This window comes from Haliotis rufescens, unplaced genomic scaffold (genome assembly GCF_023055435.1).
Source record: "Haliotis rufescens isolate VD_foot unplaced genomic scaffold, xgHalRufe1.0.p SCAF_6, whole genome shotgun sequence".
NCBI lineage: Eukaryota > Metazoa > Mollusca > Gastropoda > Lepetellida > Haliotidae > Haliotis > Haliotis rufescens.
The window spans coordinates 57,796,392-57,820,462 of NW_025964334.1; the positions used below are offsets into that span (position 1 = coordinate 57,796,392).

Genomic DNA, 24,071 nt, shown 5'->3' on the forward strand with positions numbered 1-24,071 from the left:
AATAACATCACCACATTTTCATGATTTTATCAACTTTTGGTTCACAACCAGTCCATGTTTTAGACAATTAACCCATCAGCATCTGATAGAGTAGCCCACACTGTTACATTGGTATTGCGATAGTTTGCCAACTAGTATTAGTATTAAACTAACTTTAAGGCCTGGTAATTGTATTGGTCAATGTAATAAAAATGAATAAAGTATTGCTGACTATCTCAAAGTCAGCCATTTTCCTCCCAGTCCCTACTTCAGACCTGAAGCGGGTTTGAATTTTGCATAATTTGTTTTATTTGTAACCTACTGCAACTATTGAAACTATTGATTGTTATGCTAACTATCGACAATGCTATCAATAAAGTACTATTGTTGGGCAAACAGTTACAATACTATCAATAGGTTGATATATTGCTACACTAGCTCCTATAAGTCATCACAAATACAAGCCGTCAAATGTGTACTGGTAAGACCATGCATGTACAGAAGCCCCGCACATGAGGATGCAGTGCATGGCCAGTCTAGTGTCTACTGTCTACTGTCTACTGCCTTGTGGGGAGGCCGGGTTCCAACTGGTCCTCTACAACCTGTGCCTGTCACAGTCTGTGTCTTTAGCTGCTAGTCTGAAGCCTGTGTCTAGTAAAATTATGTTTGGTCCAGTAAGAAAGCTCATTAGATTCCACTGAAATGCACCATGATGATGCTAAGAGCCTTGTGTGGGCAAATAGACTCGAAGGTTTCTGCACCAACTGTTGTCACATGGAGCTTGGTGACTTGGTGGTGTGTCATTATACCCTGACAACGTCGGACATTGCTCATAATATCAATCCCCACTTTGTCTGCTTGATTATTTACAGATCACAACTGCGTGTGACTTAAAACAAAAGAAACAATTTATATTCACAGTGGTTGAAACTAAGGTTTAGTCCACTAGTCCATATAATGATAACATATAGCAAAACCCTCAATAAGGGCAAATTTCTACTAGTCGTTATGATACCTTAACTATTGGCCAGTTTGGCAAGGACTATAGGACTAGAGCCAATTTCTAACGCTGATTCACAGTTGAAGTCCTTGCCATGTTTCTGTGTGGCTATTCCTCAGCAGTACAGTGCATGATGCAACAACAATGAGGCTTAGTTGGTTACAGTGGAGGGTTTGGTTTGGTTTGATTTGGTTTGTTGTTTAACGCCTCACTCAGCAATATTCCAGCTATATGACGGTGGTCTGTAAATATTCAAATCTGGACAAGACAATCCAGTGATTGACATCATGAGCATCAATCTGCACAATTTGGATATGATGACATGCATCAACCAAGTCGGCGAGCCTGACCACCCAATTCTGTTAGTTGCCCCTTACGACAAGCATAGTCACCTTATACGGCAAGCATGGGTTGCTAAAGATCTATTCTACCCCGGATCTTGGTGTCTAATATCCAAGCATCCCTGGGGGGCGGTCGCGTAGCCTAATGGTTTGTGTGTGCTCGTCACGCCCAAGACCTGGGTTTCGATTCCCGACATGGGTACAATGTGTGAAGCCCATTTCTGGTGTCCCCTGCCGTGATATTGCTGGAATATTGCTAAATGCGGCGTAAAACCATACTCACTCACTCACTCACTCACTCACTCACTCACTCACTCACTCACTCACTCACTCACTCACTCACTCACTCACTCACTCACTCACTCACTCACTCACTCACTCACTCACTCACTCACTCACTCACTCACTCACTCACTCACTCACTCACTCACTCACTCACTCACTCCTAGCATCCCTGATGCTGTGGGTAGGCCAGGTCAGAATATCCTACAAGTACTTCCTGCTTGTCATTAAAGCCCTCTTAAATGAGAGTCTGGTAGTTGCTACAATGTGGGAATTTTTTGATAGGCATTTGACAGATGTCCATCATCTATTTCCTTCTGTCATTATTAGTTAACATTCCCATGTTATCCCTCTAACGAATGATAATTGTTGTTACTGTTAATCCTTCACCACAATATATAGTGCTTGACAACGGAATAAGGACCAATGCTGAAACGTCACTGTTACTGTGTAAAAAATAGGTTGTCATACATTCATTTTGGGTCTACTTTCCAATGTGTGATTTGTCCGATTGTGTGGCCTGTTGCTGTGATTACAATCACTGGTTTGTCTGGTCCAGACTCATCCATTTACATGGAAGCATGATACTGCTGCAGTATTAAAGGGGCACTGATCTAACTCAATTCCCCGGGACTGGTTGTTGCCTTTGTTATTGTTTTTTCCCAGTAAATACCCGGATGTATAGCAGAAATCTAGACTAGTTCGCGACCTCTGCTGCGCCATTCGTAAGCGCATTAGTCACTTTTATGGATAGTAATAAGGGTGTATGGTCACATTGATCAACAAAATGAAATACAGTTTTCGAGATAATAAGGAAATGTAGGTATCTTTGTGAGTAGCATCGGTAATGGTGACGAAGTTTTGATAAGTCACTTGCTTGGTAATTTTGCGATTTTTGTTTACACTATTTTGACTTGCAACACAAAGTATATATTTCACCTGAGCATATGCTTTTTTTATAGTGTGTATATTTTTTTACTGTCAAATGTGTAACAAATTTATTAAACGTCTAAATATTCAGTTATTTTACAAAGTGACTGAAAAACATTTCCATCTGTATTATTATGACAACGAATTCCAAACATTTTGATGTTTAATGTTATCACCAAGAGACTGAAAATGTAACGTTGAAAAGTACATTTCTAAGTTGTTTGGCTTTTAATCCTACATATTAATCTGTTGTGATGTTTGTAGGCCCTTTTGATCGTCTTGATCAATCTGGACAGATTTTTTAGTCAAAATGACTGAAATATTTACACATTTTATAAATTGCCTGAGAGAATCACATTTTACAAATTGACGGTAATATATACACGCTTACAAAGGAAAAGACCTGTGACAACAACGTCTGTCGCGCATTGAAGAATTTCCCAACCAAGACGTAGAGAAACAAGAACGAATCGGTTCAAATGAAGGAAAACAAAATGCAGATATCATAATTACAACCTACCAAATTTATGTGTATACGTTTTAGGCAGCTTCCTTGTTCGAGGAATGTATCCGTGAATATCCACACAAAGGAACAATATCCCACTCGTCTGCAGCCGTACAAAGAAACTTATTCGATGTCACGTGTCTCAGTAACAATCAAATATTTTAAAAGATATATATCGTTTCGGGATATTATAACCCGTGTTCGTTTCTCAACTGATCGCTTGGATTGTTTCAGGTGTTTTACATAGGTGTCAAGTCTCAATGGTCGGCTGAGAAAGCCCACGTGACAACTATTTTCATAGCGTCCACGGTTCCTAAAAATTCCATTGAGTGATAGATAACAATGATCAATCAATCAACGTATTATCAGTTAACCCTATGAACAAAGTATGTTGTTTTTACATCGGCACTTCGCGCCATGATATGAGTGTATTCCCTTTGTTTTAGTAAACCTAGACATGTAAACACTCACTCTTGACATATCCACTGTGCAAGATAACAGTGATTAATCAATCAACGTATTTTCTGTTAATCCTTTGATGACTAGGAACGATCCGTTTATTTACAAAAAAAAGTAATTCAACTGATCATTCATCTCTTGCTGGGCTGCCACGTGCATATTACATAACACATATTTCACCTCACTTCAAACCTGGATTTTGATTGAATAATTACCCCAGACACAATAAATGCCAAATGGGAACCTTTGTCAGGTAATATAAGTGGTGCTACCACTAATTGTACCTGTAATAAATTCATTAACTGAGCACCAAGCGAATGACGTCAAATACACAAGTGTAGGGTTATACGAGAAAACGTGGATGACAACAAGGGAGTAGTAATCGTATTATCGACGCAAGCCGAAATCCGAAAATGCTTTCACTGCATGGATACTGTTTTTAGTATTAAACTATACCATCTGGGGTATTTCCAAATGACGACATCCGATGAGCTCCCTTGTTCTTTTTGTCTGTTTGTTTAGGCTGAAGAAATGAATTTACATGCGCCCTTTGTCGAAATCTTTATAGATCACAGTTAACCAATCAGTGTTCAAAAATGCGTAAAACAAGTATTGCCTCCAGCCTCCAAGTTTATTTAGCTGTCCTTGCAGACGGTACCCCAGTCTCTGGTCACGCTCAGTTGCGTTGCGTATCATCCGGGTACTCACGGGGGAAAAACAATAACAAAGGCAACAACCAGTCCGTTAGATCAGTGCCCCTTTAATGACTGGTGTTGCCTTGTGCTGTTCCTGGTCAATTTCCTTCTTCAAACCATTTCTTTCCTCACATCTTGCCGAGGCAAGGTAGTTAACTAACTGTAAAAGTCCAGTTTCCACCCTTGCCGAACCAGGCTGGAATTTCTGGGCTCGATCCTAGTGCCACCAGTGGCTATTACGAGTTATGCCCTTCTATATCCCTCCTATTGACCAATCAGATTCCTCCTCTTATATCACTTGCATTTGCTTCAAACAAAATTGCGGCACCCAGTCAAGACGATCTGATCGATTATCACAATGTTTATTATGATAAAACAGGTCTTGCTTGCGATGTGTATGAAATCATACCTTGATTAAAAACATGAAACGATTTGGAAAATATGTTGATGCCAGATTGGCAGTATACATGCTTTACAAATCCTGCAGTCAACCGAAATCTGCACGGCAATTTACGAATCAGATGTTGATTTCGTTATGCGATTTGATTGACTCATTAGTCCAGCCAAAATATTACTTCACAATTTCTGCCAATTTCGGCAAGGATGGAAACTGGGCCTTTGTAGTCAGTTAACTCCCTTGATTCGAGAAGATGGTTTCCTCACATTAGTGATAAGGTGAGACTCATTCTTGATAACCCTCATTAATAATCTAACCCTGTGTACACATAAATTGTTCTTATTCATAAGGCCTTCTATTGTTCCCAAACGGCCATGGAGAAGCTTAGTGTATGAAACATATTCCTATCACACCTCCCTCCATTCACCACGTGGGTGTAATGGGTGAATCTGATTCCCCGACACCTGCTGCGATACTGTTACAGGGTGCGAGCACCTGCCTGTCTCAGTTTGTCCATGTTAAAGGTACCCTGAGAACCAGCAGAATTTCAGGCTTTAGGGGATGTCTTTATATGTCATCACTGTTTGAGCTAGTAAATGTTGTTGTCTGTTTGTTGTTTAACGCCACACTCAGCAATATTCCAGCTGTATGCCGGCAGTCTGTAAATAATCAAGTCTGGACCAGACTATCCAGAGTAGTAAGCATGGGTTGCTGAAGACCTATTCTAGCCCGGATCTCTATACTTTTGTATGCTCACAGTACGTACCATTATCACCAAGGTCAATGGATCAGTGCGTACTTAATTTTTCATTCTCAGCTCCATGGGAAGTATACAAACCAAGCTGCCTGTGAATTGCTAGAAAGTTAATAGTCACATTACCATCTCATCCTACCAGGTACCCATTCACTGCTGGTGATTTGCTAACTGTGGCAAAAAACAAAACAAAAATAGAGCTAGCCTGAAGCTAGTATTAGGGGTTGTGGAATCTTCAGCCCTTCATGAAACATCTACTCTGTGACAATGTTTTGTATAAATTTGTGCTAACTTGTCTTCGCCCTTGTTTGACCTGTTCAATCTAATATAATATTCTAGACAGAAACGTGTGAGTTACAGAAGCTTGTGGATGTTGGTGGTTGTTTACCTCAGTCACCAGCGTTGATGCATTGATGCAGTTGAGTTGTTCCTTGTTTGTAATTCATCTTTGTATTGTCAGTACTTGTCACAGGAAAAATGGACACATGAAGATCCTGAGTAAGATAGGTCTTCAGCAACCCATGCTTGCTGTAAAAAGCGACTATGCTTGTCGTAAGTGGCGACTAACGGGATCGGGTGATCAGGCTCGCTGATCTGGATGATGCATGTCATTGCATCCCAAATGCGTGGATCGATGCTCCTGATATCAGTCACTGGATTGTCTGGCCAAGACTCGATTATTTACAGACCGTCGAGGGGCGGTCGGGTAGCCTAGTGGTTAAAGCGTTTGCTCGTCACGCCGAAGACCCGGTTTTGATTCCCGACATGGGTACATTGTGTGAAGCCCATTTCTGGTGTCCCCCGCCGTGATATTGCTGGAATATTGCTAAAAGCGGCCTAAAACAATACTCACTCCCTCACTACAGACCGTCGTCATATAACTGGAATATTGGTGAGTGTGGCGTTAAACAACAAACAAACAAACAAACACAGGCAAAATGAGAAGACAGTTCATGTTCACCCAGAATACAAAGAGTTTGTACTTATTCATGGTCATCAGAGTATGTTGCCTCACACTTCACTGCCTCTGCTTCCAGGAGCTGGCCGACAGTTCAGAAGAACATCCAGAAGCATGAGGACTTCTCCAAGTATTTTGTGGACGCGTGCACGGTGGGGCAGGGCACCTGGAAGACAACGGATGCCTTCCTCGACAGCCAGGACGAGACCAGGATACCTTTTGATTTGCTCAACTCCCCTGATGCAGAGACCTGTTTCAGGAACCATGTCAACGAGCTGCAGGCAAACCATCGCAGGAAAGAGTAAGTGTTGAAAAGAGTGGAGGGATGTTATCCTCCAAAAACAATTCAGACAGAGCCGATCGTGTTTCCTGTGCAGGACCTGTATATCCTGTTAGTGGTCTGTCACAGGTTTATTGTAGGAAAGAGTAGGATGCAGGACAAGGGGCAGTATATGTCCTCAAACATACTCATCAAGTTTTCTGGACAGCAGACCTCTATATTCTGATAGCCCCTGACAGGAAAGAGGAAGTAGGAGTGATACTTGAAACGGGGATAGGTCTGGCCCAGTCGTCTCATGCGCCGCTATCCCTGTGCAGAGTTGCGTCCCTTGGGCGCGCCCAGAAACCTGTGATCATGGGTTTGAATCCCAGTTTGTAGTTTGAATTGACGATCACTCATTGGATAAGATCCTCATACTATGCTTTTCATGTTATCAAAATTATGGTAATTGATTATTGACAAGTTACCCAATACCATGGCAACGTTTATTTGTAGGTTTCCATAATCACTTGTTTCTAGATATTAAATGTTTTATGTTTTACAAATGTCTGCCACTGTAGTAAATGCCAACCCGAGCCTCACTGTATGTCTTGTCTCCAGACTCCAGCGTCAGTTCAAGAAGCTGTTGGAGGAGAACCACCAGGTGACGGCGGGGAAGACTCTGGGGGAGACGTACGTGTTCTTCGTGGGGAAGGAGGGGTACAACGGGCTGGAGGAGCAGGACCGCAGCATCGTGTACGAACAGCATCAGCAGGAGCTCCGACAGCAGGCCAAGCATGAGTTCCAGGAGCTCCTGTGGGAACAGTCACAGATATTTCTGAATCTCAACTCAACAGGGAGGCTGACGCCGGAAGACCTGAAAGGCATCACAGTAGCGCTGCAGGATGATCCCAGGTAGTGTTGCGGACTCAGCAGGGATTTGTCTAGACTTGCTCAGAGGCTGATATTCAGGCCCATGTGTGTAGCAGTTACTGACTTAGCAGGGATTTGTCTAGACGTCTCAGAGGCTGATATTCAGGCCCATGTGTGTAACAGTTACTGACTTAGCAGGGATTTGTCTAGACTTGCTCAGAGGCTGATATTCAGGCCCATGTGTGTAACAGTTACTGACTTAGCAGGGATTTGTCTAGACGTCTCAGAGGCTGATATTCAGGCCCATGTGTGTAACAGTTACTGACTTAGCAGGGATTTGTCTAGACGTCTCAGAGGCTGATATTCAGGCCCATGTGTGTAATAGTTACTGACTTGGCAGGGATTTGTCTAGACGTCTCAGAGGCTGATATTCAGGCCCATGTGTGTAACAGTTACTGACTTAGCAGGGATTTGTCTAGACGTCTCAGAGGCTGATATTCAGGCCCATGTGTGTAACAGTTACTGACTTAGCAGGGATTTGTCTAGACGTCTCAGAGGCTGATATTCGGCCCCGTGTGTGTAGCAGTAATGAGTTACTACAGACAGAGTGGAGTGGGCGTGGTGGTTGTACGACCTGGTATTATTGAAACATAGTTGAGTGGACGTGGTGGTTGTACGACCTGATATTATTGAAACAGAGTGGAGTGGGTTATGTGGTTGTAGAACCTGGTATTATTGAAACAGAGTGGAGTGGGTTAGGTGGTTGTACGACTCGGTATTATTGAAACAGAGTGAAGTGGACATGGTGGTTGTATGACCTGGTATTATTGAAACAGAGTAGAGTGGGTTAGGTGGTTGTACGACCTGGTATTATTGAAACAGAGTAGAGTGGGTTAGGTGGTTGTACGACCTGGTATTATTGAAACAGTGGAGTGGGCGTGGTGGTTGTACGACCTGGTATTATTGAAACAGAGTGGAGCGGGTTAGGTGGTTGTACGACCTGGTATTATTGAAACAGAGTGAAGTGGACAGGGTGGTTGTACGACCTGGTTTTATTGAAACAGTGAAGTGGACAGGGTGGTTGTATGACCTGGTATTATTGAAACATAGTTGAGTGGACAGGGTGGTTGTACGACCTGGTATTATTGAAACAGAGTGGAGTGGACAGGGTGGTTGTACGACCTGGTATTATTGAAACAGAGTGGAGTGGGTTAGGTGGTTGTACGACCTGGTATTATTGAAACAGTGGAGTGGGTTAGGTGGTTGTACGACCTGATATTATTGAAACAGTGGAGTGGGCGTGGTGGTTGTACGACCTGGTATTATTGAAACAGAGTGGAGTGGGTTAGGTGGTTGTACGACCTGATATTATTGAAACAGAGTGGAGCGGGTTAGGTGGTTGTACGACCTGGTATTATTGAAACAGAGTGGAGTGGGTTAGGTGGTTGAACGACCTGGTATTATTGAAACAGTGAAGTGGACAGGGTGGTTGTACGACTCGGTATTATTGAAACAGAGTGAAGTGGACATGGTGGTTGTATGACCTGGTATTATTGAAACAGAGTGGAGTGGGTTAGGTGGTTGTACGACCTGATATTATTGAAACAGAGTGGAGTGGGCGTGGTGGTTGTACGACCTGGTATTATTGAAACAGAGTGGAGTGGGTTAGGTGGTTGTACGACCTGGTATTATTGAAACAGTGGAGTGGGCGTGGTGGTTGTACGACCTGGTTTTATTGAAACAGAGTGGAGTGGGTTAGGTGGTTGTACGACCTGGTATTATTGAAACAGAGTGGAGTGGGCGTGGTGGTTGTATGACCTGGTATTATTGAAACAGAGTGGAGTGGGTTAGGTGGTTGTACGACCTGGTATTATTGAAACAGTGGAGTGGGCGTGGTGGTTGTACGACCTGGTTTTATTGAAACAGAGTGGAGTGGGTTAGGTGGTTGTACGACCTGGTATTATTGAAACAGTGGAGTGGGCGTGGTGGTTGTACGACCTGGTATTATTGAAACAGAGTGGAGTGGGTTAGGTGGTTGTACGACCTGGTTTTATTGAAACAGAGAGGAGTGGATGTGGTGGTTGTACGACCTGGTATTATTGAAACATAATGGAGTGGGCGTGGTGGTTGTACTACCTTGTATTATTGAAACAGAGTGGAGTGGGCGTGGTGGTTGTACGACCTTGTATTATTGAAACATAATGGAGTGGGCGTGGTGGTTGTACGACCTGGTATTATTGAAACAGAGAGGAGTGAATGTGGTGGTTGTACGACCTGGTATTATTGAAACAGAGTGGAGGGATGTGGTGGTTGTACGACCTTGTATTATTGAAACATAATGGAGTGGGCGTGGTGGTTGTACTACCTTGTATTATTGAAACAGAGTGGAGTGGGCGTGGTGGTTGTACGACCTTGTAATATTGAAACATAATGGAGTGGGCGTGGTGGTTGTACGACCTGGTATTATTGAAACATAATGGAGTGGGCGTGGTGGTTGTACGACCTGGTATTATTGAAACATAATGGAGTGGGCGTGGTGGTTGTACGACCTGGTATTATTGAAACATAATGGAGTGGGCGTGGTGGTTGTATTGTTCCGGTGTTGTTTCAGGTACAAGGCTCTGTATCGCCTAGAGGAGGACCGGAAAGTGATGATTCTCAACCACCTCGGCTTCATCCAGTGTCCTTCCAAGGACCGGTGCTACTTCCGGGAGAACTGTGTCGACCTGCAGTCCCACAAACTACTGGCCTCCAGGTCATCCAGGTGAGCTGCAGCAGGGTCGTACTATGCTTGTCGTAAGAGGCGACTGATTGGATCGGGCTAGCTGACTTGGTTGTTGCATGTCATCATATCCCAATTACGTGGATCAATGCTCATGATGTCAATCACTAGATTGTCTGGTCCAGACCTGATTATTTACAAACCACCATAATATAGCTGGAATATTACTGAGTGCGGCATTAAACAACCAACAATTCAGATGAGACCACAATGACATACATATATATTAGCAGTGGACCAGTACACCGGTCCGTAGGTGGATTGCGATTTTTTACTTCTCAATACAAGTGTAGATCACAGTAAAAATTATTGATTCTTACCTTAAATGTCTGCTTTCATAACTGTTACATCAAACACCAATTAGTAGGGAAAATAAGTGGTGAAAATGTAAATAATTTCATCCATTGCTCCATTCTTGACACTGTCAACTTTAAAATCATCAGTCAGACAGGTATTTGGCCATCTTGTCTGTGAAAAAGATGGCTTACGCACCACAGATAAGAGCACATGCAAGTATCGTGATACATATCGGATCGTGAGCTAGGTATTGGGATATATATCTGATCGCTCAGTTGGTGTATCGTCCCAGCTATAATGTATGTATTGGATATGGCACTTGATGCTGATGAAATAATGACATGTTTTCTGTTGTTTCTGCTTGCCCAAGGTCCAGCAGATAAGTTAACTGTATGTACCGTCCTGACCTAGTGTCCTTGTGTGCATGTTGCAGGCCGGAGGTGGTGGAGTCGTGTGAGGTCTTGGATGGGTCAGAGCGCTGTCTCAACCTGGTGCTGCTTGGCAAGGACGGACTGGCCAAAGATGTCAACCTGGCTATCAGGGTTAGTTCCTGACTCATTATGTCAAGACCCGTGGGGATTCCGGGATAGAATAGGTTCCCATGGTGGATGTAAGAGGCAACTTAATGGATCAGGTGGTCATGCTTGGTGGCGTGGTTATTGGCGTGTCATTGACCCCTGACCGTATGGATTGTTGCTCACAATATCAGTCACTGGATTGTCTGGTCTAGTCTCGATTATTAACAGCCCCCGACATATAGCTGGAATATTGCTGAATGCGGCGTTAAACCACATGCACGCACTCATGCGCACATACACCCTCGGACACACCCTCGCACACACGAACACACACGTACACACACGCACACATACGTACACACACGTACACACACGCACACATATACATACATGTCGATTGTGTGGTGTACCCTGGAGCTGTGAGAAGTTGCATGTGATATCAGTCACAGGTATGCATGGTCCAGATTTGATTAATTAGAGACCACTCTTATATTGGTGGAATAATTCTTAGTGCTGCATTGAACAAACAAATTACTGCATCAAGGAGTTTTGGTGGATAGCTACATAAGTACAATTCTTAATGCTGTCCTCATCCTGCTGAAAGTTGTAAAGTGATCCTCAATCAAGACCTGTTAGAATACTGCAGAATCAGAGAACATGCCTTCAATTTCACATCCTAGAAGGTATCTTCTCGAGTTGAATTTGAAACAACAACAGTGCTTTGAACAGGTCTTCCAGATGTGTGATTGTAGGTCAAGCCCCTGACAAGGAGACATTGACCTTTTCTTCCCTTCACTGTTTCAGTCTGTGTTAGGATGACGTGTATGTTCACGAGGGAGTCTGTGATCTTAATATGTACTCTTTACTGTTTCAGAATCTGTGTATAGATGATGAGTATGTTCACGAGAGTGTTAACTACAGCCTAGATTATCGGCCTATAGATGGCGATGTCAGTCTGGAGCATAATGCACTAGCCACTGCCAACTTCAAACCACATGGTAAGGACCTCAATGTCCCCAGTACCAATACCTGCCTCCTGAGACGACATCATTGTCGCCAGTACCAATACCTGCCTCCTGAGAGGACATCACTGTTCCCAGTACCCATACTTGCCTCCTGAAAGGACGTCATTGTTCCCAGCACCCATACTTGCCTCTTGTGAGGACGTCATTGAGCCCAGTACCCATACTTGCCTCCTGAGAGAACATCACTGTTCCCAGTACCCATACTTGCCTCCTGAAACGACATCATTGTCCCCAGTACCCATACTTGCCTCTTGTGAGGACGTCATTGACCCCAGTACCCATACTTGCCTCCTGAAACGACATCATTGTCCCCAGTACCCATACTTGCCTCATGAAAGAATGTCATTTTCCCCAGCACCCATACCTGCCTCCTGAGAGAACATCACTGTCCCCAACCCCCATACTTGCCTCCTGAGAGAACATCACTGTCCCCAGCACCCATACCTGCCTCCTGAAAGGACGTCATTGTTCCCAGTACCCATACTTGCCTCCTGAAACGACATCATTGTCCCCAGTATCCATACTTGCCTCCTGAGAGAACATCACTGTTCCCAGTACCCATACTTGCCTCCTGAAGGGACGTCATTGTTCCCAGTACCCATACTTGCCTCCTGAGAGAACATCACTGTTCCCAGTACCCATACTTGCCTCCTGAAAGGACGTCATTGTTCCCAGTACCCATACCTGCCTCCTGAAAAGATGTCATTTTCCCCAGTACCCATACCTGCCTCCTGAAAAGATGTCATTTTCCCCAGCACCCATACCTGCCTCCTGAGAGGACGTCATTGTTCCCAGTACCCATACTTGCCTCCTGAGAGAACATCACTGTTCCCAGTACCCATACTTGCCTCCTGAAAGGACGTCATTGTTCCCAGTACCCATACTTGCCTCCTGAAAGGACGTCATTGTTCCCAGTACCCATACTTGCCTCTTGTGAGGACGTCATTGACCCCAGTACCCATACTTGCCTCCTGAAACGACATCATTGTCCCCAGTATCCATACTTGCCTCATGAACGAATGTCATTGTCCCCAGTCCCCATACTTGCCTCCTGAGAGAACATCACTGTCCCCAGTCCCCATACTTGCCTCCTGAGAGAACATCACTGTCCCCAGCACCCATACCTGCCTCCTGAAGGGACGTCATTGTTCCCAGTACCCATACTTGCCTCCTGAGAGAACATCACTGTTCCCAGTACCCATACTTGCCTCCTGAAGGGACGTCATTGTTCCCAGTACCCATACTTGCCTCTTGTGAGGACGTCATTGACCCCAGTACCCATACTTGCCTCCTGAGAGGACGTCATTGTCCCCAGCACCCATTCTTGCCTCTTGTGAGGACATCATTGACCCCAGTACCCATACTTGCCTCTTGTGAGGACGTCATTGACCCCAGTACCGATACTTGCCTCCTGAAACGACATCATTGTCCCCAGTATCCATACTTGCCTCCTGAGAGAACATCACTGTCCCCAGCACCCATACCTGCCTCCTGAAGGGACGTCATTGTTCCCAGTACCCATACTTGCCTCCTGAGAGAACATCACTGTTCCCAGTACCCATACTTGCCTCCTGAAGGGACGTCATTGTTCCCAGTACCCATACTTGCCTCCTGAGAGGACATCATTGACCCCAGCACCCATACTTGCCTCCTGAGGGAACATCACTGTCCCCAGCACCCATTCTTGCCTCCTGAGAGGACATCAATGTCCCCAGCACCCATACTTGCCTCCTGAGAGGACGTCATTGTCCCCAGCACCCATACTTGCCTCCTGAGGGAACATCACTGTCCCCAGCACCCATTCTTGCCTCCTGAGAGGACATCAATGTCCCCAGCACCCATACTTGCCTCCTGAGGGAACATCACTGTCCCCAGCACCCATACTTGCCTCCTGAGAGGACGTCATTGTCCCCAGTACCCATACTTGCCTCCTGAGAGGACGTCATTGTCCCCAGTACCCATACTTGCCTCCTGAAAGGACGTCATAGTCCCCAGTACCCATACTTGCCTCCTGAGAGGACATCAATGTCCCCAGTACCCATACTTGCCTCCTGAGGGAACATCACTGTCCCCAGCACCCATACTTGCCTCCTGAGAGGACGTCATTGTCCCCAGTACCCATACTTGCCTCCTGAGGGAACATCACTGTCCCCAGCACCCATACTTGCCTCCTGAGGGAACATCACTGTCCCCAGCACCCATACTTGCCTCCTGAGAGGACGTCATTGTCCCCAGTACCCATACTTGCCTCCTGAGAGGACATCAATGTCCCCAGCACCCATACTTGCCTCCTGAGGGAACATCACTGTCCCCAGCACCCATACTTGCCTCCTGAGAGGACGTCATTGTCCCCAGTACCCATACTTGCCTCCTGAGAGGACGTCATTGTCCCCAGTACCCATACTTGCCTCCTGAAAGGACGTCATAGTCCCCAGTACCCATACTTGCCTCCTGAGAGGACATCAATGTCCCCAGTACCCATGATATAATATTCATATATTAATACATAGGCTCTTTCACTTGCACTCTCTCAGAGCCAATAAACACTCTCCATATGCTTGTTGAGGTACCAAAGTTTTCATTAATGTGTGTGTGTACTTTTACAGGATGAAAAATATTAAACAAATTCAAAGTGGATGCAAGTATTATCCACTGTGCATGCCATTGAAGGAAAAGAGTATGGAGGACATTGGAAGTTGGAAAGATTTATGTCATTGAATCATGGACATCAATGTGTCTTATATGTCGTTTCTGATACGAAATACAATCATTGTCCATTGTCCATGTCAGATTTTCTCCCTCAGTCAAACAAGGAAATCCCGATCTATGATAAGCATTAGCACGTGGCTCTGATTACGGGTGTCATTGTTCGCTGGCCTCTGTTTCAGGATGTGTGTGTGTCTACAACTCCTTGCATACTCTGACGTATGTGCGGGAGAGCCTGGAGCGCTCACTGTTTACTGATCTCGAGCAGGATGTCCAGGCCCTCAATGGGATGCCCATTGCAGTCATACAAGCCTATAATTCTAGTCAGAGCGAGAAGGAGCGAGAGATACTCCACGATGATGGCCAGAATCTTGCCAGAAGGTCAGCTGCAGTGACAATGATGATTTGATTATCATGTATTTAAGCTTCCTTGATCAGCCCAACTAGGAAATATATCTCAAACTAAGATGTTTAGAATAGAGATCTGTTCGGAATTTTCATTTGATAACATTAGAATCCAATTGACTTAATAAGGCAAGATAGTTATTGACAGCTGCCAACTGTCTCAAATTTGAAACTGAAATACAAAAATGTGTTTTTTCCATAATTCACATACTATATTCAAGTAGTATGTATATTAAAAGAAAGAAATTAAAAAGGCACAGGGAAAGAGAGGGTCATTATTTGGCCTTACTCCGTCTATTACAAAAATTAGCATGTCGACTGGTATGAAATTTATTTATAGTGTTGCATCCGTCCAGTTGAGACACTCGTTCATATTATCGGAAGCTGGTGTAGTCGAAAAAGGAACAAAGTGATAAAAATACCAGTATTGTCCAGCTGTGGTGTCCTGATGAGGTGATAGGAACAAAATACAAGTACTAAGGTTGGCAGCAGTGACATCGCATGACAACCTGAGGCTAAACTATAATGGTGGACTCCCACCATGTCGGCTTCAGTGAACATATTCCTATCTATTGGTGTTACCCTTGTCAATGATTCATTGATCATTTTGAAATATGTAAATCTGGGACACTTCACTGAGAATGGTGCATCCAGATATACCGGGTTTCCATAGTACTGGTTTCAAAGGTTACATGGTGAATTCATCAGAAGTCACTCACTCCTTCCAACTTTGATTTGTACAGAATCTGTATTGGTTTCCTAGGTTACATGGTGAATTCATCAACATTCCTGAGGACATAGATGAGGCCTCACACACGCAGTTCGACAGCTGTCAGATCCATCGAGCGCTGCAGGCTGTCATTCGCCGCTGCTCATCAAGCATGGGGGGCTGGCTCCTCTCAGAGCATGCACAGCCAGATATCAGGTGAGCTAACACTCCACTGACCACTTCTATATGATGTGCAGATACCAGGTGAGCTAACACTCCTCCACAGGCCACTCCTAGATGGTTTGTAGATACCAAGGTGAGCTAACACTCCACTGACCACTTCTATATGTGTGCAGATACCAGGTGAGCTAACGCTTCTCCACAGGTCACTCCTAGACGGTGTGTAGATACCAGGTGAGCTAACACTCCACTGACCACTTCTATATGTGTGCAGATACCAGGTGAGCTAACACTCCTCCACAGGTCACTCCTAGATTATGTGCTACGAGTAATATTACTTACTGAGAGGTTTAAGTTAGGTGAACACTCACATTGGTGCAAAATTGTACGCCATGTGTACATCTAACTTGAACTTCAAGATCAAGATAAGTAACTATTTTACACACTTCACAGATATTAACATACTATGAATACTGTAAACAGGGAATTTTTTGTGACTTTTTATTATTGCGAATTTTGCGAACGAGACTCAATCACAAAAATTAAAAACGCAAAAATAAGTATAAATAATACATACATACTTTATTCATTGCAACACGTCATCAAATGTTGAAATCAACAACCAGAACCACAAGTTACTCAATAAGTTAAGAACACAAATGAATGCAGAATGGTCACACAATACATCACAAATGACAGTGTAAACAGACCAATTAGTGTCACTGTTACCGGTGTCAACTTTCCGGCCAACTCAGATTAACTAGCTTCGGAGAGAAGCTGTCTATTGTTTGGTAATCAAGGGGTCATCTCAACACGGCAACTTGCAGAAATATCTCGTCGCAGTATTGTCTTTGGTGTGGTATTCGCAATATTTTAACGGCGCAGAAATAAAGCTGTTTACAGTCTACTTTCTAATATTGTACATTCTAATATACTCTGACATTTGCGCTTCACATGTCATTTGATCTGTGTTTGAAATAAATTCTTTGTGTCCCCAACCTTAATATGGCTAGAATAAAGCTGAAGGCAGCATAGAACTCATAATAGTGTCACACAAATTAGGTGTAAAGTCTGCTGAATATATCCTGACATGATTGACACTGATGGCCCAGCAGTACAGAGTTGCTTCCCTTGTATGTTAGCTGGTCATCATCGATCATAGGTTTGGGCTTTGTTTCACATAGGCACCGATCATTCCTAGACTCTGGTGCTCTCATAGAGAACTCACTGTGGCAACATCCAGAAGTAAAACACATCTACTTGATCAAACCCTCTGTTTAAATTAGGAACAAGGTTGTCGAGTTGTCTGGTGTGCAGAGTTGCTTCCCCTACCTTTCAGAATCACCTGGTCATTGTGCAAATTGTGTTTGGTTTTCATGGATTAATTCTTTATTAGACTATCACAACAACAATGTAAGACACGTTTCTCATGTAACCTGTTTATAAAACTTCTAAAAATACCTGAAAACCTGATTACATTACAAGATCAATGGTATTCTATAAGGGCAATCCACTCTTCCAAGGAAGTGAACAACTGCCACGTGACACGTGTCTTGGCCTCATATAATGATTTATAACATCTTTTCTCGTTGTATAATGGTTTGTCCCACCTTTTCTCATTGTATCATCATTTATGCCATCTGTTCTCCTCAGGATATCTGTGTGCATGATGTGCGGTGATGAGTTCATGGTGGACGTCCCGCTAGGACCCTTCTTGAACAATGAATTCTGCCGAGTGTCGCCAAAGGCGCCCCATCTCATTACTCTCGATACTTTCCTGGAGTATCAGAAACAGCGAATAGAAATAGAAGTGTCATCTTACCATGGGGACAGCCACGACCTTCAACAAGTCACACATGGCTACATTCTTGTATACTCCGCCAAACGGAAAGCTTCTCTTATGACGCTCAGGTAAGTTGATAGTCCTACAGATCTGGTAAGAATTGGTTTTCAGTAACCCATGCTTGTTGTAAGAGGCGGCTAATGGGATCAGGTGGTCAGGCACTCAGACTTTATTGATGCGTGATACTGACTGAGGCATTGCACAAAAGCCACACACTCACTGGTAATCATGACATACTTTAGAATCTGGAATGAATAAGTGATCATGTGGATAGTGGTCATGATGGATGGATGGATGAAATGACAGACCCTTAATTGGGAAGCAAAAATGTGAAAATGATAAATAGAATTCATCACTCGTGTTTTTTAATATGGGGAAATATCAACCTCGTCCCATTAATCAGTATTTGCCTCGCCAAAGGCTCGGCAAATACCGATTAACTAAGACTCGGTTGATATTACCCATATTAAAAAACACTCGTGATGAATCCTCTATTTATATGTTCCTTAGGATGTATTTTCTTTTTCTCAACATTTGTGTGTGCTGGACTCACATTTGTGCATCGCCTAAAACCGAAAATGACTCTTGTGTCAGTGAAACTATCAGTGATATATTTATAACCTGTATTTACTTATGTTATGTATGTAGTCATTCCTGAGATGATTGAAGTACATAGTGCACACTTTTGTTAGTTATTGAGTAACACGAGGTCACATGACTTGATCAAAGATGCCTGACAGTCGAAATGCTTATAACAAACTAGGGTTATAATGAACTTAAATGGTGGTCCTTTGACTTTGTTGTAACTGTAGTTTACTGTACATGATTCCCAGGAAGTATGCAGTATTTCAGCTATGTGACGGTGACAGTAAAGGATCATATCTAAACCAGTCAATCCAATTATAGAACAGACCTAAAGTGCCTAGGATATACAGTGATCCCTCGCTATTGTGCTCTTCGATAAAGCGCTACCTCGGTTACTACGCGCGGTAACACATGGCTCCCAAAATTTATGTACACTTTTAATACTGAGAGTTTTACACAGACATGATTGTATTGTTGTTCGTTGTTCATTTGCTCATAATGCTTCTCATTGCATAATCAACCCTTTATCGCTGAATGGAGTTCTAATAATCTGTTTGAAAACATCCGCGGCAAGTCCCGGAAATAGGATTGTTCTACTAGTTAACTTTTCACACTATACACCCTTTGATCTTAGAAGCGCATGCATGCAATAAAAGAGAACCACAAGTGAAGTTTATATTCTTAATTAGTGGGCAATCCAATTTGAGGCGACACGGTCAACTCACATGTTGCTGTCACAACACGGCGGTCATTCCTTTTGATTCAGATCAAGTAACCGTATCAAACCAATTAATCTGGCTTGAATGTGTATCTATATTTGTATGAATGCGCGTAGCGCTGGTGAAAACTCTCGTTTTCCGTATTTTAAGCAACATGACCAATCAATGCCACTGAAACACTCTGTACTTGTGTAATGAATTGTGATTGGCTCTTCACTCATAGCGTCTGTTACTACCATTATCGATTGATATTTTCATGTATGTAGACTACATTCACATTGAATGTGACAGTTAAGGCTTGTAAATAATAACAAACGGCGAAAACATAATGGATATATATTTTTACACTATGAACGGTAAACATTTTGTATCATTGCAATGTGTGAGACAAGGCGAAGATCGTGAGATTGGCCGAGTGCGCTCCCCCGCCTTAGCATTATTTGGACCCCATAGGTAGCGTTGTAGCGAGGGACCACTGTAGAAGGCTTGGGATTTTTCTTTCTCTCAGACGAAAATTCTGTATTTTATGCAAATTTTCAAACTTTATTCTTTGCTTATGATTTCTTGGTTTCCTTCTCTGTGCAAACAAAAGTCCTGAGAAAAACATGAGTTGAAGTCTTTTTTGTCAATAAGTAAATCACATGCCTGATCTATTAAAGAGCAGATGCAAGCCTCACTCAATTCATGTACCGTGCTTACTGGCTTACTTTATTTTCACAATTTATTTTCAGAGCATTTGCTTTGCGTCTCCCCAATGTGCCTAAACTGATCCTGGCAGTGTCGGACAGCAGCGGTGCGTCGTCCTTCTACTCCAGTCAGTACAGTCAACGTCTCATCACCGACGGCAACTCGCTGGCAGACCGCATTGCTGCTCACTTCATGACCACCACCGCCAACTTCACCCAACAGAGTGAGTATCCACCGGGCGCAGCCAACACAGCCTCGCCTTGCTGCAACTTCCTGCTTTGTAGAGTAGCGATACATGGTACGGTTGTAGGGGAATAGTAGCGATACATGGTATAGTTGTAGGTGAATAGTAGCGATACATGGTATAGTTGTAGGTGAATAGTAGCAATACATGGTATAGTTGTAGGGGAATAGTAGCAATACATGGTATAGTTGTAGGGGAATAGTAGTGATACATGGTACAGTTGTAGGGGAATAGTAGAGATACATGGTATAGTTGTAGGGGAATAGTAGAGATACATGGCACAGTTGTAGGGGAATAGTAGAGATACAAGGTATAGTTGTAGGTGAATAGTAGCAATACATGGTACAGTTGTAGGAGAATAGTAGAGATACATGGTATAGTTGTAGGGGAATAGTAGAGATACATGGTATAGTTGTAGGGGAATAGTAGAGATGCATGGTACAGTTGTAGGGGAATAGTAGTGATACATGGTACAGTTGTAGGAGAATAGTAGAGATACATGGTATAGTTGTAGGGGAATATTAGAGTTACATGGTGTAGTTGTAGGGGAATAGTAGCAATACATGGTATAGTTGTAGGTGAATAGTAGCAATACATGGTACAGTTGTAGGAGAATAGTAGAGATACATGGTATAGTTGTAGGGGAATAGTAGAGATACATGGTATAGTTGTAGGGGAATAGTAGAGATGCATGGTACAGTTGTAGGGGAATAGTAGTGATACATGGTACAGTTGTAGGAGAATAGTAGAGATACATGGTATAGTTGTAGGGGAATATTAGAGTTACATGGTGTAGTTGTAGGGGAATAGTAGCAATACATGGTATAGTTGTAGGGGAATAGTAGAGATACATGGTACAGTTGTAGGGGAATAGTAGAGTTACATGGTATAGTTGTAGGGGAATAGTAGAGATACATGGTATAGTTGTAGGGGAATAGTAGAGTTACATGGTACAGTTGTAGGGGAATAGTAGAGATACATGGTACAGTTGTAGGGGAATAGTAGAGTTACATGGTACAGTTGTAGGGGAATAGTAGAGATACATGGTACAGTTGTAGGGGAATAGTAGCGATACATTGCTGGGGACCTAATGGTGAAGGTGTTTGTGGCCTAGTTTTGTTTATACATGCTAGGAAGGCAAAGATCATTTGTCACATAAAAATGATTTCAGAACTGAAGTATTTTCCAATGTTTAATGTAAAAGGACACGTTAAGACTTATATGCATTAATAATGAAAAGGTCTATGCCATTCTACATGAACCAATGAATCCTTGCAACTCACTGACAGAGTTGTCTCCCATACCTGCCAGGATCTGCTGATCCCTGACTAGGTTTCTTGGTCTTTCATCATGTGAACGCTTGTGGATTTCACAAAACTGCAAATGTCCACAAACTGTGACTCTTCCCACATAAATCTGGGCATGGGAGCAGTCACATAGCCCAGAAGTTAATGCAGCCACTCTTCTTGTGTCACTCACTTTAATATTGAAGGAATATAGCTTAAAGTGTGAAACCATCCCTACTCCCCAACTGAACAAATGAAATCTCTCATAGGCATTACTACCCTCTCCCTGTCACACCATCTCCGCTGTACCAGTCTTGGTTGTTGGTGCTTCATCTTCAACCATACAACGGGGCGGTCGGGTAGCCTAGTGGTTAAAGCGTTCGCTCGTCACGCCGAAGACCCGGGTTCGATTCCCGACATGGGTACAATGTGTGAAGCCCATTTCTGGTGTCCCCCGCCGTGATATTGCTGGAATATTGCTAAAAGCGGCGTAAAACCATACTCACTCACTCAACCATACAACTCCACTGGAAACAAATGTTGATCCAACCTTCTTTCCTCACCATTCTCCTACCTGCACCTATTTGTCAAAGTGCTTCCCGGAGCCAATTTCTTCAAGTGTTTTAGCTAAAATAGAACCCAATTTTTTATCGTGTAGACAAAGAAGCTATTAAAATAAGAAATTTCTAATCGTCCGAAAGTTTCTTTTAGGTGATTGCTTGAGGTAAGTGGTCAAGTGCCTTTGTTTTCACTGATTGTAGGACAGTCACTTGTCTTCAGACCAAGTTTTTTTATGTAGCCTGATCTTTAGGTTTGGTAAGGATATCACATGACAGCCCACATGTTTACAGTAACATTTACAAAAGGTCCAGACACAGAAGAGTAAAGTAGTAGATACAAGCAAGCGTTAATACACAGATATAATTGTTGGACAAGAATGAAAATAATAAGGATTTAGTTAATGCTTTGCAAAGTTTGCTGAGCATTTGTGTGTATCCCTATCGATGTTCCAACACTCATCCTTCCTCCTCTCCTCCCTGCTGCTGCCGCCTCCTTGTGGACTCGCAGACACGGGAAGTGAGTCGCGTGTACTCTTCATGTTGTCGCCTTGCTTTGTTCTGCACAGTTCCATGTTTTGTCTGCACAGCCCTATCTTTTTGCCCAGTTCGATGTCTTCCTGCACAGTTCAATGTCTTTCTGCACATTTATATGTTTTTTTCTGCACAACCCCATCTTTTTGCCCAGTTCCATGTCTTTCTGCACTGTTCCATGTCCTTCTGCACAATTCCATGTCTTTCTGCACAGTTCCATGCCTTTCTGCACAAGTCAATGTCTCTCTTCACAATTCTATGTCTTTCTGCAGTTATATGTCTTTCTGCACAGTTCCATGTCTTTCTGCACAATTCCATGTCTTTCTGCACAGTTGTATGTCTTCACAATTCCATGTCTCTCTGCACAGTTATGTCTTTCTGCACAGTTCCATGTCTTTCTGCACAAGTTCATGTCTTTCTGCAACGTTCAATGTCCGGCAATGTGTTGTCATTTCTGTTTCATATTTTCATATTGTATTTTGTGTTCAGATGCCCTCAAGTTGTTGATCTATTGTTTTTGTGAAGACACCTGTTTGCTACCTACAGACAGTCAAGTCCCGTTAATCCGACATGGTTGGTTCCATATGATTATGTCGGATTAACGAGTATGTCAGATAAACAAAATTAAGTAGTATCAACTTTCATGATCGAAAATCGGCCAACTACATGATAGATAACGATACAAACACGTAATAAAAAAATTAAAATTAAATATTCATATTGTTATGTTACATTGTTAGTGGAATATGTTTTCTAATCATGCAGACTCTAAAGCTCAACACAAAACAACTGTTACGGACTGTATGACTCATTCAAAATACTTTAAAAAGCATAGTCTGGAATGGAAGTTGCAAGTTTGAAACTCGTACCACATAGCTTAAGAAAGCTGCTTTCTAAGTGGCTAACGTAGACTTGCTGTTAGTCATTTCATTGGTAGGTCATAGTTCACAAAAGGTTGTTCTGACGTGACCTGTTATGGTATGTCCTCGGTGATAGCGAGAACTTGTATCTGATTTTAATGAAATTGAGGTAATCTAAGCATGTGATTAATCCTGATTTCTTTATTTAAAGCAGTAATTGTTTATTGTTAAGCAAGTTTAACTCTGCATCCGTTGTACTATGCAGCTTCCAGCCGACTCGTCTCGCATCAAAACAAGGACTGTGTACTCGCGGGCAGATGTCCACGGAGTACGCTGATCACTGTGTTGGATTAATGAGACTGAGTGAATTCGTTGCAAATTAGTTGGTTCGGATTTGGAGTACGAGACTAAATAGCACTGATTTAATCTGTTCATATCATTAGTGTCGGATAAAGCCGATTATCGGATTAACAAGTGTCTGATTAACGAGACTTGACTGTAGTTAGGATGAAGTGTATTGTGTGTCATATTATAAGCCTGTCAGCTTTATTGTGTGTTGTGGGGGCGGTCGGGTAGCCTAGAATTTAAAGCGTTCGCGAAAGACCCGGGTTCGATTCCCGACATGGGTAAAATGTGTGAAGCCCATTTCTGGAGTCTCCCGCCGTGATATTGCTGGGATATTGCTAAAAGCTACGTAACTCA

General features: G+C 43.0%; 1 protein-coding gene across 11 annotated transcripts in view; it reads left to right on the forward strand.

Annotated features, from left to right (window-relative positions):
• The window catches only part of LOC124143154 (rho GTPase-activating protein 190-like), a 101,823-nt gene that overhangs the window by 51,205 nt on the left and 26,547 nt on the right, over positions 1 to 24,071 (forward strand). For 9 of the 11 annotated variants that reach the window (XM_048386185.1, XM_048386192.1, XM_048386187.1 and 6 more), the window contains exons 4-13: positions 6,380 to 6,601; positions 7,181 to 7,474; positions 10,044 to 10,196; positions 10,945 to 11,053; positions 11,904 to 12,027; positions 14,943 to 15,141; positions 15,929 to 16,090; positions 17,708 to 17,965; positions 19,933 to 20,111; positions 22,487 to 22,495. In XM_048386185.1, coding sequence (XP_048242142.1) covers positions 6,380 to 6,601; positions 7,181 to 7,474; positions 10,044 to 10,196; positions 10,945 to 11,053; positions 11,904 to 12,027; positions 14,943 to 15,141; positions 15,929 to 16,090; positions 17,708 to 17,965; positions 19,933 to 20,111; positions 22,487 to 22,495 — 1,709 coding nt within the window. The remainder of the gene's footprint in view (positions 1 to 6,379; positions 6,602 to 7,180; positions 7,475 to 10,043; positions 10,197 to 10,944; positions 11,054 to 11,903; positions 12,028 to 14,942; positions 15,142 to 15,928; positions 16,091 to 17,707; positions 17,966 to 19,932; positions 20,112 to 22,486; positions 22,496 to 24,071) is intronic. The other 2 variants (XM_048386189.1, XM_048386191.1) reach the window with 1 other exon arrangement.